This window comes from Equus asinus, chromosome 2, assembly GCF_041296235.1.
Source record: "Equus asinus isolate D_3611 breed Donkey chromosome 2, EquAss-T2T_v2, whole genome shotgun sequence".
NCBI lineage: Eukaryota > Metazoa > Chordata > Mammalia > Perissodactyla > Equidae > Equus > Equus asinus.
Window position 1 is genome coordinate 162,136,923 of NC_091791.1, and position 14,081 is coordinate 162,151,003.

Consider the following 14,081-nt stretch of genomic DNA (forward strand, 5'->3'; position numbering starts at 1 on the left):
GAACAACATGGAAAGTCCATGTCCAGGGCCTATTGTTTAAACCAATTGAGATTATACTGGGAGCATCAATGACAACCCTAAAAAAATAAGTATTATAAAAGAATACTATGACAAACTATATGTCAACAAATCAGATAACTTACACAGAATGGACAAATACCTAAAAACATACAAGAAGAAACAGAAAATCTCAACAGACATATAAGAAATAAAGATATTAAATTAGTAATTTTAAAACTTCTCAAAAAACAAAAAGGCAGGGCCGGTGCTGTGGCCGAGTGGTTAAGTTCACATGTTGCACTTCAGCAGCCCAGGGTTTCACTGGTTTGGATCCTGGGCGTGGACATGGCACCACTCGTCAGGCCGTGCTGAGGCGACATCCCACATAGCACAATTGGAGGGATCCACAGCTAGGGTATACAACTATGTATGTACTGGGGGTGACTTGGGGAGAAGAAGGAAAAGAAGAAAGAAGAAGAAGAAGGAGAAGAAGAAGAAAGTCCAGGCCTTGATGGCTTCACTGGCGGATTCTATCAAATATTCAAGAAGAAATAACACCAATTCTTCACAAACTCTTCCAGAAAATAGAGGAGTAGGGAACACTTCACAACTCATTCTATGGGTGCAATTTTAGTGTGATGCCAAAGCCAGAAAAAGACAGCACAAAATAAGAAAACTACAAACAAATATCACTTGTGGATACGGACCCAACTATATACTACCTACCAGAAACTCACTTTAAATATAAAGACATAGATTGTTTAAAAATGAAAGGATGAAGGAGAAGAATAAATTTGGATGATTGACGTTACTTAATTTTAACACATTATAAAGCTACAATAATCGACAGTGTGATACTGGCAAAAGAATAGGCAAATATCAGTGGAACAGAATAGAAAATCCAAAAATAGACTGACATAAGTATAGGTAAATGATCTTTGAAAAAGGAGCAAAGACAATACAATAGAATAAAAATAGGCTTTTTAACAAGTGGTGCTGGAACAACTGGACATCCATATGCAAAAAACAAATGAATTTATACATAGAACTTACACCTTTCTCAAAACCAACTCAAAATGTATCATAGACTTAATGTAAATTACAAAACTATAAATATCCTTGAATACAGTGCAGGAGAAAGTCTAGATGATCTTAAGATGGCAATGACTTTTTAGATACAACTCCAAAGGCACAATCCATGAAAGAAATTATTGATAAGCTAGAATTCATGAAAATTAAAAACCTTTGCTCTGTGAAAGACAAAGGCAAGAGAATAAGAAGACTAGCCACACTTGGAGAAAATATTTGCAAAAGACATATCCAATAAAGGACTGCTATCCAATAAACACAAAGAACTCTTAAAATTCAACACAAAGAAAACAAACAACCTGATTAAAAAACAGGCAAAAGGACCAGAACAAAAACCTCACTAAAAATATGTACAGATGACAAATAAGCTTATGAAAGATGTTTAACATCATACATCAATAGGGAATTAAAATTAAAACGAGATATCATTATACACCTATTAGAGTGACTAAATCTAGAACATTGATAACATCAAATGCTGACAAAGATGTGGAGCAATGGGAACTCTGGTTCATTGCTGATGGGAATGCAAAATGGTACAGACACTTTGGAAGACAGTTTGGCATTTTCTTACAAAACTAAACAAACTCTTATCATATAATCCAGCAACTATGTTCCTTGATATTTACTCAAATGCATTGAAAACCTATGTTCACACAAAAACCTGCACACAGATGCTTTACAGTAACTTTATTCATAACTGCCAAAACTTGGAAGCAACTAAGATGACCTTCAGTAGAGGATAAATAAACTGTGGTACATCCAGAAAATGAAATATTATTCAGTGTTAGAAAGGAATAAGCTGTCAAGCCATGAAAAGGCATGGAGAAAACAAATGCATATTAATAAGTGAAAGAGGCCAATCTGATAAGGCTGCAAACTGTATGATTCCAACTATCCGACATTCTGGAAAAGGCAAAACTATGGAGACAGTAAAAAGATCAGTGATTGCTAGGGGCTAGGGGCATGGGAGGGATGAACACGTGGAGCAGAGAGGGTATTAGGGCAGTGTCTCTATCTGTATGTTACTATAATGTTATCATATATTTATCTAAAGCCATAGAATGTACAACACCAAGAGAGAACCCAAATGTAAACTATGGACTTTGAATTATAATGATGTGCCAATGCAGGTTCACTGATGGTAAGAAATCCTCCACTGCTGTGTGAGATGTGGATTGTGGAGGAAGTTGTGTGTAGTGGGCAGCAGGAGGTAAATGGGAACTCTCCGTACATTCCAATCAGTTTTACTGTGAACCTAAAACTACTCTAAAAATAAAGTCTCTTTTATTAATTAAACAAATAGAAGAATGGAAAAATATATACCATACTAACACAAATCAGAAGAAATCTTCAGTGGCTATTTTAATATCAGATGAAATATATTTCAGAGCAAAGAATCTTACCAGGGATAAAGAATGCCATTTCAGGGCCAAGCCTCAAGGCCAAGTGGTTAAGTTTGCAGGCTCCGCTTCAGTGGTCCAGGGTTTCACCAGTCCGCGATCCTGGGCGCAAACATGGCACTGCTCATCAGGCCATGCTGAGGCTCACATTGCACAACAGAAGGATCTACAACTAGAATATACAACTATGTACTGGGTGGCTTCGAGGAGAAGAAGAAGAAGAAAAAAAGAAGATTGGCAGCAGATGTTAGCTCAGGTGCCAATATTTAAAAAAAAAAATAGAATACCGTTTCATGTTGAGAACGACGTCAATTATCAGAACATAGAAATTTAAGTACTTATGTCCCTAATAACAGAGGTTTAAAATATATGAAGCAAAAATTGATAGAGCTGCTAGAAGAAATAAACAAAAATTATAATTAGAGACTTAAATGCCTCTCTTTCGATAATTGATAGAACACGTAGACAAAAATTCACCAGAGATGTACTGAAGAACGCGGTGGACCAATTTGCCATAACTGACATTTACAGACCATTTTGACCAAAAACATCAGAATACTCATTCTTTTGAAATGCACACAGAACGTTTACTAAGTTAGGCCATATTCTGAGCCATAAAATAAGTCCTAATAAATTTTAAAGGGTTCACGCCATACAGAGATTTCTACACAAATGGTCATAACAGCTTTATTTATGATAGCCCAAAACTGGAAACAGCTCACATGCCCCTCAGCAGATGAATTGATTAATAAATCGTGGCATACACGTCAATGAAATACAATTCAGCAATAAGAAGGAATGCACTATTGACACAAAATTATAACTATCAAAGTAAGTATGCTGAGTGAAGGAAATCAGACAAAAAAAGACCAGATACTACATGATTCAACTTATACAAAACTCTAAAAAATGCAAACTATTGTATAGAGACAGAAAGCAGATTAGCAGACATCTGGGGAGGGAGGATGTGTGGAGGGAAGGGAAAGGAGGATTATCGAGGAACACAAGGGATCTTTTGGGGACTAATGGATAACGGATAAGTTCACTATTTTTATTGTGATGATGTTTTCATGGTTGAATACATATGTAAAAATTTATCAAATTCTACACTTTAAATATGTGCAGTTTGTTGTATGTTAATTACACCACAGGAAAATTATTTTGAAAATCTAAAAGGTCAAAATAAATGTATTTTAAACTAACATCGATATCTTTTTAAAAAAAACTGAAGATATCTTAATAATTTGACAGCCAGTTCAGAACTGTCAGGAACTCAGAGTAATCATAGATAACACTGAAACAGATCAGTCAGGCGACCAAGATTACCTAGCTATTTAGATAGCATTAGGCATGCAGTAGGGCACTCCATCCATATAAGAGTTTTCTGTTGGTCGTCCTGTATCACATGGGTCAGGATATGATTTCTCATGCAACTGAAAATAAAATCTAATTGAATTTGAGGATATATAGCTAGTTATAGATTAAGATTGCATAAGACAGGGCTGGCCAGGTGGTGCAGCGGTTAAGTTCGCGCGTTCCGCTTCTTGGCGGCCCAGGGTTCACCGGTTCGGATCCTGGATGCCGACATGGCACCACTTGGCAAAAGCCATGTTGTGGAAGGTGTCCCACGTATAAAGTAGAGGAAGATGGGCCTGGATGTTAGCTCAGGGCCAGGCTTCCTTAGCAAAAAGAGGAGGACTGGCAGTAGTTAGCTCAGGGCTAATCTTCCTCAAAAACAAAAACAAAAAAGATTGCGTAAGACATCTACTTACTACTTACAGGTTAAATGAAAAATAATTTAAAACTTCACTAATGTGTAATCCATAGCTGCTGTATATGTGATTTTTCTTGTCTCCCTGTTCTTATTTCCGAAATATGCAAAAGTTATCACCCTTGACAAAAAAGTCCCCAAGAGATGTCCAGTGTAAACAATTTTCATGATTCTTGTTCTGCCCAGAACATAGAATAGAAAAATTTCACCCAAGGGGATCTTTCCAGTGCTGAATATATATCAGTCTGAAAGAAAGTTCTTCCACAGAGACTGTCTCCACCCAACAATGGATGTTATCTCATACCTCAGAGAGAAGCGGGAAAAATAATCTGGTCTTAGAGAAAATTTGTGTTTAGTAAGTTATATCATGCTTTCTGCGACTCTCCAAATAATTTTAAAAATATTTCTATGTATCTGTTTCCTGCATGCCCACTTGCTTGAAGTAGAGTATGGTTTGTTTAGCTTCTGATCTTTAAAGAGGATAATTCATGGGTTTTCTCCTCCTATCCTATTCCTACTGGAATTTCTATGTTCTCTTTAACAGTGGTGTACATGCCACCATAATGCAGTACCTCAGAGGTGCTTTGGGAGATCACAGTTCTTTGACAGCTACTTGGTATTAGCAACTTCCACCTATCTGGCTCAAATTGTCCTTGTCATTTAAGAAGATAAAGATTTTCATATCAGATGGAGTATTACAGGCTAAGATAAATTTTAACATAAAATTAGAAGTAAAAAGTGTTATAGATCCAATGAGAAGTGATATAGACCTCAATTACTACAGAAATAGGATTAAAATCATAACCAGAGAAAATAGGAAGGCAACTCGAGCTAGTGGAAGGAACTAGGACTACCTCCCTGAGCACCTCGCCCAGTGTGTATCTCAGGCAATTGGTGAAATTCTCTGAGCCCAAGTTTCTCCTTGTAGAAATAAAAGTCACAGATTTAGGGTTATTATTATTAAAAAATCTTAATGGAAGGGCATTTCATCTAAAAGGGGATGAAAAACGTGTTGCTATATTTTAATACTTCTAAAAGAGTAGCACAATGTGTCTCCTTTCCCTAGTTTTTCACATTCGCTAATCTCAAAGTTATCATTACCCACTTTTGTGAAAATTCTCTTTGAATTCCAAAGGTAAGAATCCCAAAGGTGCTTTAATAGAATGCCCTATTGCTTCTTGTAGCTCTTCTTAAAATATTAATACGCCTCTTGGACAAAAGTAGAAGTGAAAGATGAAAAAATTGTTAAGCTACTGGAAAGCTAGCAGCATGTCTCGTACTTTTTTTGCGTCTGTACATCCTATAGGATTGCCAAACTTATGCTCGTTAATTTAGAGAAAATGTAAGGTTAGTAATTTAAAGAAAAACAATTCTATATATTTTGCTTACAGATGGTAAATTCACTAAGAGTATTGCTAGTAAGCTTTGGAAATTGTACTGCTTTAAATTGCATTTTAGTGAATAAAGAAGGGAAACTACTAATATTTATTAAACATGCGCTATATACCAGAAAAATTTGTGTACTTTCTGCATATTTTCATTTTTTTCTTTTTTCTTTTTTGGTGAGGAAGATTGCCCTGACCTAACATCTGTGCCAACCGTCCTCTATTTTGTATGTGGGATGCTGCAACAGCACGGCTTGATGAGCCGTGTGAAGGTTTGTGCTGGGATCCAAACCGGTGAACCTCGGGCCGCCAAAGCAGAGTGCGCAAACTTAACCGCTAAGCCACCAGGCCAGCCCCTCTGTATATTTTCTGATCTATCTTCTCAAAAAGTCTATTAGACCAAATGCTGTCTTTTTACAGAGGAGGAAATGAAAAGAAAATGGATTTAAAGGTCAAAAGGTCAACAAGTAATAGAGTTAGATTTCAGACCAGATCTGACTAGTTAAAAAGTTCATGGTTATCCTACTAATTGTCCTAAATATGGGATTAATATTAAGTAATATAATTAATCCACCAATATTATAAAATATTAACAATTTCAAAACTGATGAAAAACATTATGATTTTTTATTGGTAAATTGTTTCCTAGAAATATACATATTCATCTTTTAGCAGATTCCTGTCTCAAACACAGTTGAAATCCTGCTTTTGCTATTAGCTATTGTCTATGTCATTTATCCCAACAGATACAGAACTAGTTATTGAAAACTAGTCCTGGAAAGTTTGTTTTGACAAAAATTAACTTTCAAGGTAAGGTCAAATTGTTCAAGTTTCTCAGGGGACGTAAGTCTATTGGGTATAATATCAGGATATTTTCTTTAGAAATTAAACAAATCTGTATTATGGAGGGTATGTTTATTTTTAAGTTGTGAGACTATTATCACATGTCCCTTTTTCCACAGCAAATGTGTGCTTTACCTAATTTCTTTAGGAAGACCTTTCTTTCCATCTTTAATCTATGCTGCTGAGTTCTCAGCATAAGGGAAGGAGAAACTAGTGCTCATGAGAGGTAATTGTTTTCGTTGTTCACCTGCTTTCCTTGGCACCAACCTTGGGATTTCAAAGAGTAAAAGAGGATGAGACACAGAAAAAATAAAACAAAGGTAAGAGAAAGAAATTAAAAAGAGGGAAGTAAAATAGGCAACTATCTTTCTGCCGTCTGGCTTTAGAGAAATTCTCAATTTACTTAAGGATGAATATAAATAATATCATTAGTATATTTAGAGGTAAATAATTGGCAATCTCTACAGTTTTAACTTCATGTTCACTCAGCACTAATAGTCAAAGATGTACTTTGCTTATACATGTCTGTAAAAATATATATTTATACTTTTATGGCAATATTTCAAAAGCTAGGGATTTCCTAGCATCAACTGATATAATTGAAGGTAAACATCTTGTATTGATAAGCTTGACTCATAAGGAGTTTCTGTTCAGAGTTCAAGTCAGAATCTGAGTTCAAGTTATCTTCCACTTTGGTTAATCCTTTTGTCACATAACTCTCCACTGACATCTTTTCCTAATATATTTAGTTTACTTAATAAATTCCATTTAATTGCGATCTTAATCAGTGACAAATTATGTGGTTGATTTTATATCAAATTATCATGCCCAGGTATTTATTATATGGCTTTCTATATAGCTTCTTTCCTAAAGGTTGTCTCAACATATATTTTGGAGTAATAAGCTGAAAATTTAGTTTTATGATGTCTTATAAAAGATGTTCAGATGAGGCTTCAAGGAATCATTATGTATAATACAGAGAAACTATAATTTTATGCTATATCATTTGCTCTGGATTTCAATATCTATTCTCCATTATCTTCCTAATTAGATGACTTAAATTTTAGTTATTTAGTGTAATGGTTGTCGGTGGTGTCTCACCCAGATTCTTTTTATTGAAGTGGTAGACCAATCCTAGTTTCCAGGTGACACTATAATCTTTTCTTAGGCTTTCCTTTTGCTGTCCTGCTTTCCTCACTCCCTTCTTGAGAAAATACTGTCTCAACTAAGTATTTGCATAAGAATCCCATCCCAGACTCTGCTTCTTGGGAAATTAATCTTAGGCATTTAGCTTCTCTTTGGGGCATACCATGAATATTTTTACCAAGATTTGTCTTCCCAGTTATACTTTTCTCTTTCAGATATAGATGCTAATTTTCAATGAAATGTAAATTTCAATGAAATAGAATTTCAACCAAATTCTAAAAATTAAATACCCTTTCCCATCCCACTAACTGGCAATCTATCCTTCTCTCTAGATTATTTTTGAGGACATACCGAATAAAATGGATAAAGGAAATCTGTCTGTAGTGTCGGAATTTATGCTTCTGGGACTTTGCCACTCGTGGAATATGCAGGTCTTATTCTTAATGATATTTTTTATGCTTTACCTGATCATCATATCTGGAAATATTTTCATCACGATCTTAATCATCATTGACCCTCAACTCCATTCCCCCATGTACTTCTCGTTGGCTAACCTGTCCTTTATTGATATGTGGCTTTCTTCAGTCACTACGCCTAAGATGCTCACAGACTTTCTCAGGGAAAACAAGACTATTTCCTTTGGAGGCTGCATGTGCCAGATCTTCTTTGTGCATATTTTTGGAGGGAGTGAGATGGGGCTATTGGTGGTAATGGCCTACGACCGCTATGTGGCCATCTGCAAGCCACTCCACTATTCAACCATTATGAGCCTGGAAAAATGCATTGGGCTGGTGGCGACTTCCTGGACCATTGGCTTTGTGCATGCCATGAGTCAAATGACTGTGATTATGCAGTTGCCTTTCTGTGGCCCCAGGGAACTTGACAGCTTCTTCTGTGATATACCACTGGTAATCAAGCTTGCCTGCATGGATTCCTATAACTTGGGAATATTAATGAATGCTGATAGTGGGGTTCTGGCTATGACCTGCTTTGTGTTGTTGCTGATATCGTACACATACATTCTTCTCATTGTCCACCAAAGCTCTAAAACAGGTGCGTCTAAGGCCCTCTCCACCTGTGCTGCCCACATAACAGTGGTGGTGCTCTTCTTTGGGCCCTGCATCTTCATCTATGTGTGGCCACTCAGTATCACATGGGTGGACAAGTTTCTTGCTGTATTTTACTCTGTTATTACACCTCTCCTAAATCCAGCCATTTATACTTTGAGAAATAAAGACATAAAAAGTGCTATGAAGAGATTCAGAAGCTACTACATGCACTCCAAGGGAAATAGTTAATGCCCAGAAACCTCACTGTAAGCACTTCAAATTGAGAATACATTGACCTTGTAAAATAGGTTGAAAATTCTACATATTCAGTTTATATCTAGATGTTATGCCTGTCTCCAAGTGCAGGAATAGGGTTAATATAATTCAAGGAATTTCAACATTTATTAATCAACCAGTAGAACATTATGAAATATTTCTCTAAACTTAATGTCCCTCTTTTATGAGAGAATTATCTAATCAGTCTCCCTATGCCTTTAAGTATGTTAAATGAGAACCTGAAGTTCATTCAACAGAGTTACACATCCATCCTGATGGATAGCATCTTAATAAACTTTTCTTGAATTTCCTTTTATGTCCATTTAGAAAGTATTTCTGTAACATTGCCTCTTTCCCTCAAACCTTTCACTTAACCTCTTTTCAAGAGGCAACAGAATTATTATTTTTTCTTTAACTTAGCTTCCTACCCAAATACTTAAGGGAAGTAGCAGGGGAACAAGAGAGAGAAGGAAATAACGGTGGTAAGGTACACAGGGAGCAAGTGTGAAGGTTACTCTGTGTTTGGTTTCCATTAACTTAGTAAAAGTAAAAATAAAAGGTAAAGCCTAATGATATTTCTCTTGGTTATCTCTATCTCAAGGGCTAATATTTATGCTTTAAGTTATTATTAACAGTTTGTGTAAGTCCTGACATGTCAAGGGCTATGCCTTACTTCGTTAATTCTTGAAACTGCGGTACCTAGTACAGTGGTTAATATACAACAAACACTCAACAAATATATTTTAATGAATACATAGAGGCCAATTTTTCCATTCAAATACTCATAACATCATATATGAAGGATAGTTTAGCTAGATAGAGTATTCTTGCCTGGTAGTTTTTGTCTTTCAGTATTTTGAATATATTATTCCATTCTCTCCTATCCTATAATGATTCTGCTGAGAAATCCACTGAGAGCCTGATAGGGGTTCCTTTGTAGGTTATTTTCTTCTGCCTTGCTGTACTTAATATTTTTTCTTTGCCACTGAATTTTTGTCAATTTTAATATTATATGCTTTGGAGAAAGTCTTTTTGCACTCATGCAATTAGGAGTTCTGTTGGTTTCATATACTTGTAAGTCCAGTTGCTTCCCCAGTTTTGGGAACTTCTCAGCTATTATTTCTTTGAACAAGCTCTGTGTTCCTTTTGGAATACCTATAATCCTCATATTATTTTTCCTAATTGAGTTGGATATTTCTTGAAAAATTTCTTTATTTTTTTAAAGTCTTAGTTCTCTCTCCTCCTCTACCTGAAGCATTTATATATTTCTCTTCTCTAAGTCACTAATTCCCTCTTACATAACATCAGTTGTATTGTTTATGCTTTCTAGATTATTTTTTATCTCATTAATTGTGTTCTTCATATCCAGAATTTCTGGGTTTTTTTTAAGAGCTTCAATATCTTTGGTGAGGTATTCAGTCTGTTCATTCATTTTATTCCTGAGCTCACTGAATTGTCTTTCTGAGTTTTCTTGTAACTCACTGAGTTTCTTCATGATAATTATTTTGAATTCTCTGTCACTTAGATGGTAAGTTCCTGTGACTTCAGGATTTGTTTCTGGAGACTTGTCATTTTCCTTCTGCTCTGAAGTGTTACTGTAGTTCCTCATGGTTGATGAATTGATCCTTTGCCGGCACATTTGTGGTAGTATTAGGTCACAGATTCCATCTGCCACTGTTGGGGGTGGGGGAGTAGGAACTGTGCTTTTTGAACCCAACCCACCTGCTGGATGCTGTGCAGGTAAGGTTGCTCTGTGTTTGCGCAGGTTGGCTGCAGTTGCTCTGCAGGTTGTGCTCACATGGGCAGGGTCTCTGCACTGGGCAGTGGGTTGTGCACTGTAAGAGGGACCTCTGTTCTCTGCAGGTGGGTCACTCTCCCATAGGTAGGGCCCATTGCGCTCTTCAGGGGACTGGCTGAGCTGCTGTGCTAGGTGGAAGGTGCACTTATGCAGGGGCTGAGCTACCACTCAGTGGACCCTTGGGCTGCTGTGCACTGCAGGCAGAGTGCCTTCTGCACAGCCAGGGCACCTTCTTGCCTGCACCGTGCTCACTGGGCAAGAGCCTTCGCACATGCTAAGCTGCCACCACTTTGTGTAGAGCATTCCCTTAGGTGGGGCTGCTGCAGCACAGTGTGCTCTCCCACAGGCAGGGCGATCACTTCAAAAGCAGTCATGTGGGCTGGCCTGCACCTGCCTCCTCTACGGTTGTGCCAACCACTGTGTGAGGATCCACGACTTGGCTCACTGCCACTGGTGAGGGGGAGTGATAACCTCATCTATTTCCATTGCCTCCCAGGGCTCCAGTCCACCCACCTTCAGATGCATGGCTGTGTGGATCTCTCAGACATCCTGCTGCTTTGTGCAGGAAATTCTCTGCTGGTTAATGAACGTCTATTTAGTTATACTTAGAGGGGAGAGACAAATGGAATAACTCACTCCTCCGTGATGCTGACATCACCAAGATGATCCAGATTTCTGCAGAATATATCACGAAAAATGGATGAATTTTGTGGTTTATGAATTGTATCTCTATAATAAAGATTATAAAGATATAACTATAAATATATTTATATGTAGCCTTTTAAATACTTTCAAGTTTGTTAACTCTACAGGTGGATGTATACCTTCAAGTTAATAAATACTAGTATAAGGATGCCTCCATGAGACAATCACAGATAGTTCGCTTATTATATTAACATCAAAACTGCTCTCAATGTAATACTGAAAAGAAATATTTGCAAAGTAAAGATATCCATGGTCCTCCTACTTGATTCCACATAGTAATGCAGAGCTAGATTGTTTGATTATTTTCTAAATCATGACTGCTGTGGTTATTTAGAGGAAAAAAGTCCCCTTCACTCAGATTCCTTATACTCCTTTCTTTTCCTTCCTTCTCTTCTCATCTTTTATGACTCTGTGCTGGTCATGTTATATTTGGAATATCAAACTTAGGGCATAGAATCTGAAGTTCACTCAAGGACAGTAAGGAAACTTAGAATCGTATTATGTGAGGAACCCTTGAAAGAGTTCAGAATTGTTTAGCCTAAAGTAAAAAAGAAATGTGGAATATATTGATGGAAATGGAAAGTATTATAACCAAGATCTTCTGCTCTAACTCCTATGCAGTGGTGCAAAGTTTCTGATCAGGGAGAGAGACAGGCTTTAAAGACAGAAGGCCATGCAGCTCTGTCTGAGGTGGTTGATTTCATTTGGAACACAGCATGGAGAATTCCATAACTAAGGACATTGTCAAAAAACATGGATTTCTCAGTACAGAGCAGTTAATAGAGTGTTGGAATTTCCATCATAATGGTATCTACAAGCAAAACAGCAGGGAAGCCAGAAATTTGTCAGAGAGAACTAGCCAAGAAGAACACTCCTGAGATTACAGTCAACCTTGAAAGCATCTCCCAAGCCACACATAGTTCCAATGAAGAGTGAAGGTTGATGAGAACAGAGATATAAGCACAGCCTTTGAACAAACACTGCCTGAAAATTAGGCTGCTCTTATCTAGGAGAAATTCCTAGGAATTCAGCATTTAAAAAAAAAAATTACACACATCTTTAGAAGTGTGAAAGATTGTGTGCATGTTTAATTCCAAATATGCCCCCATTCCTTATTAAACAATGTCCTTAATTTCACAAATCAAATTGTAATTCTCCAACCAACAAAATTAAATTTTGTGTCTAATTTCAGAAAGATTACATCTTAACTACAATGAACAAGATATTATATAAGAGCTGCCATAGGATTATTCCAGTTCTCAGACTATAGCTTGAAATAAACATTTAAAGATCTGAACTTGTTATTCCTTTCTGTAAGCATTCAGACAAATCCATCACACATCACACTCCTTATAATCATCATTAGTAACAAAATGGTCAAGTACAATAGTTGCTTGCTTCAGGTGCTAGTTTAGTATAACCAACACAATTAATTATTCATGATGCCACTGCTTGCTGGTAATGGAATTCCTAGCATCCCATTTCACATCGGTAAGGAGTTCAACACTGTGTTCATTCCCAAGGACAAGACAAAGCCAGTTCCAAAACCTCATATTCAAGGATCTGTTTCCTGGGAGAAATTGTGTTACAAATTTCTGAATTAGGAACAGAAACTGTACTTTTTATTTTAATAAAATAATATTATTTAGAGATGGTTAACTCTAACAACTGGAATCTGAAGAACTAAAGAACTGTGAGGAACTGAAAATGATAAACTTTTAAAAACATTAACGGATCATTAAAAAAGTTACAGAAAAAACAAAGTACCAGCTCTGGGGCTGGAGGTATAAGGGGAAGAGTCTGACATTATTAAAACTAATAGAAGCTTAGAGAAGGAGCCCATGGGCTTGAAATTCAGACCTATGAAAAGAAGGCAGTCATTGATGCCAGTATTTTTTAGAGGAAGCATAACTTCTCTAAGTCAGTTTATGTAAAATACTATCTCATTCTCATGATGTGTTAAGGATAAAATGCATAATTTTTTGCGAAATGTTTAACAGTGTCTTACACATAATCAACACATACTACAAAAGCTTGCAAAGGCTATCCATTATCGTCAGGATAAAATTCAAAATGTGATGTTTTCCAAGATCTAAGAGCTGTGCATAATATGGTTTCTGTCTGCCAGCCACATCTCATACCACCATCCTTCTCATTTTCTGTTTCCCCAGCCCATGAATGAAAAAAAAATCCAAATGGTATCATTCTAGAAATATATATTACATGCCCAGGGAACAGATTTATTTATTATTTACTGTTCTTTTATTTATTTATTGTAGGCAATGGTTTCTTTAAACAACACCAAAACCACAATCAAAAAAAGAAAAAATAGATAAATTGTATTTCATCAAAACCAAAATCTTTTGTATGTCAAAGGAAACAAACAAGAAAGTGAAAATAAAACCTACGGATAAGAGAAAATACTTGTAAATCATGTATCTAACAAAGGTCTTATAGTGGGTTGACTGGTGGCCTCAAAAAGATATATCTATATCATAACTCCTGAAACTGTTAATGTGATCTTTGTAAAATGAGTCTTTGTAAATGTAATAAGAATCTTGAGATGACATCATCCTGGAGAATTGGGGTGGACCCTAAATCCAATAACAAGTGTCC

At 36.4% G+C, this 14,081-nt stretch overlaps 1 protein-coding gene across 1 annotated transcript; it reads left to right on the plus strand.

The window, feature by feature from the left end:
• The first annotated feature begins 7,996 nt into the window (after window positions 1-7,996).
• LOC106835194 (olfactory receptor 4K14-like) lies at window positions 7,997-8,935 on the plus strand. The gene has a single exon (XM_014847367.2). The coding sequence runs from the start codon at window positions 7,997-7,999 to the stop codon at window positions 8,933-8,935; it is 939 nt and encodes a 312-aa protein (XP_014702853.2).
• The last annotated feature ends 5,146 nt before the right edge of the window (window positions 8,936-14,081 follow it).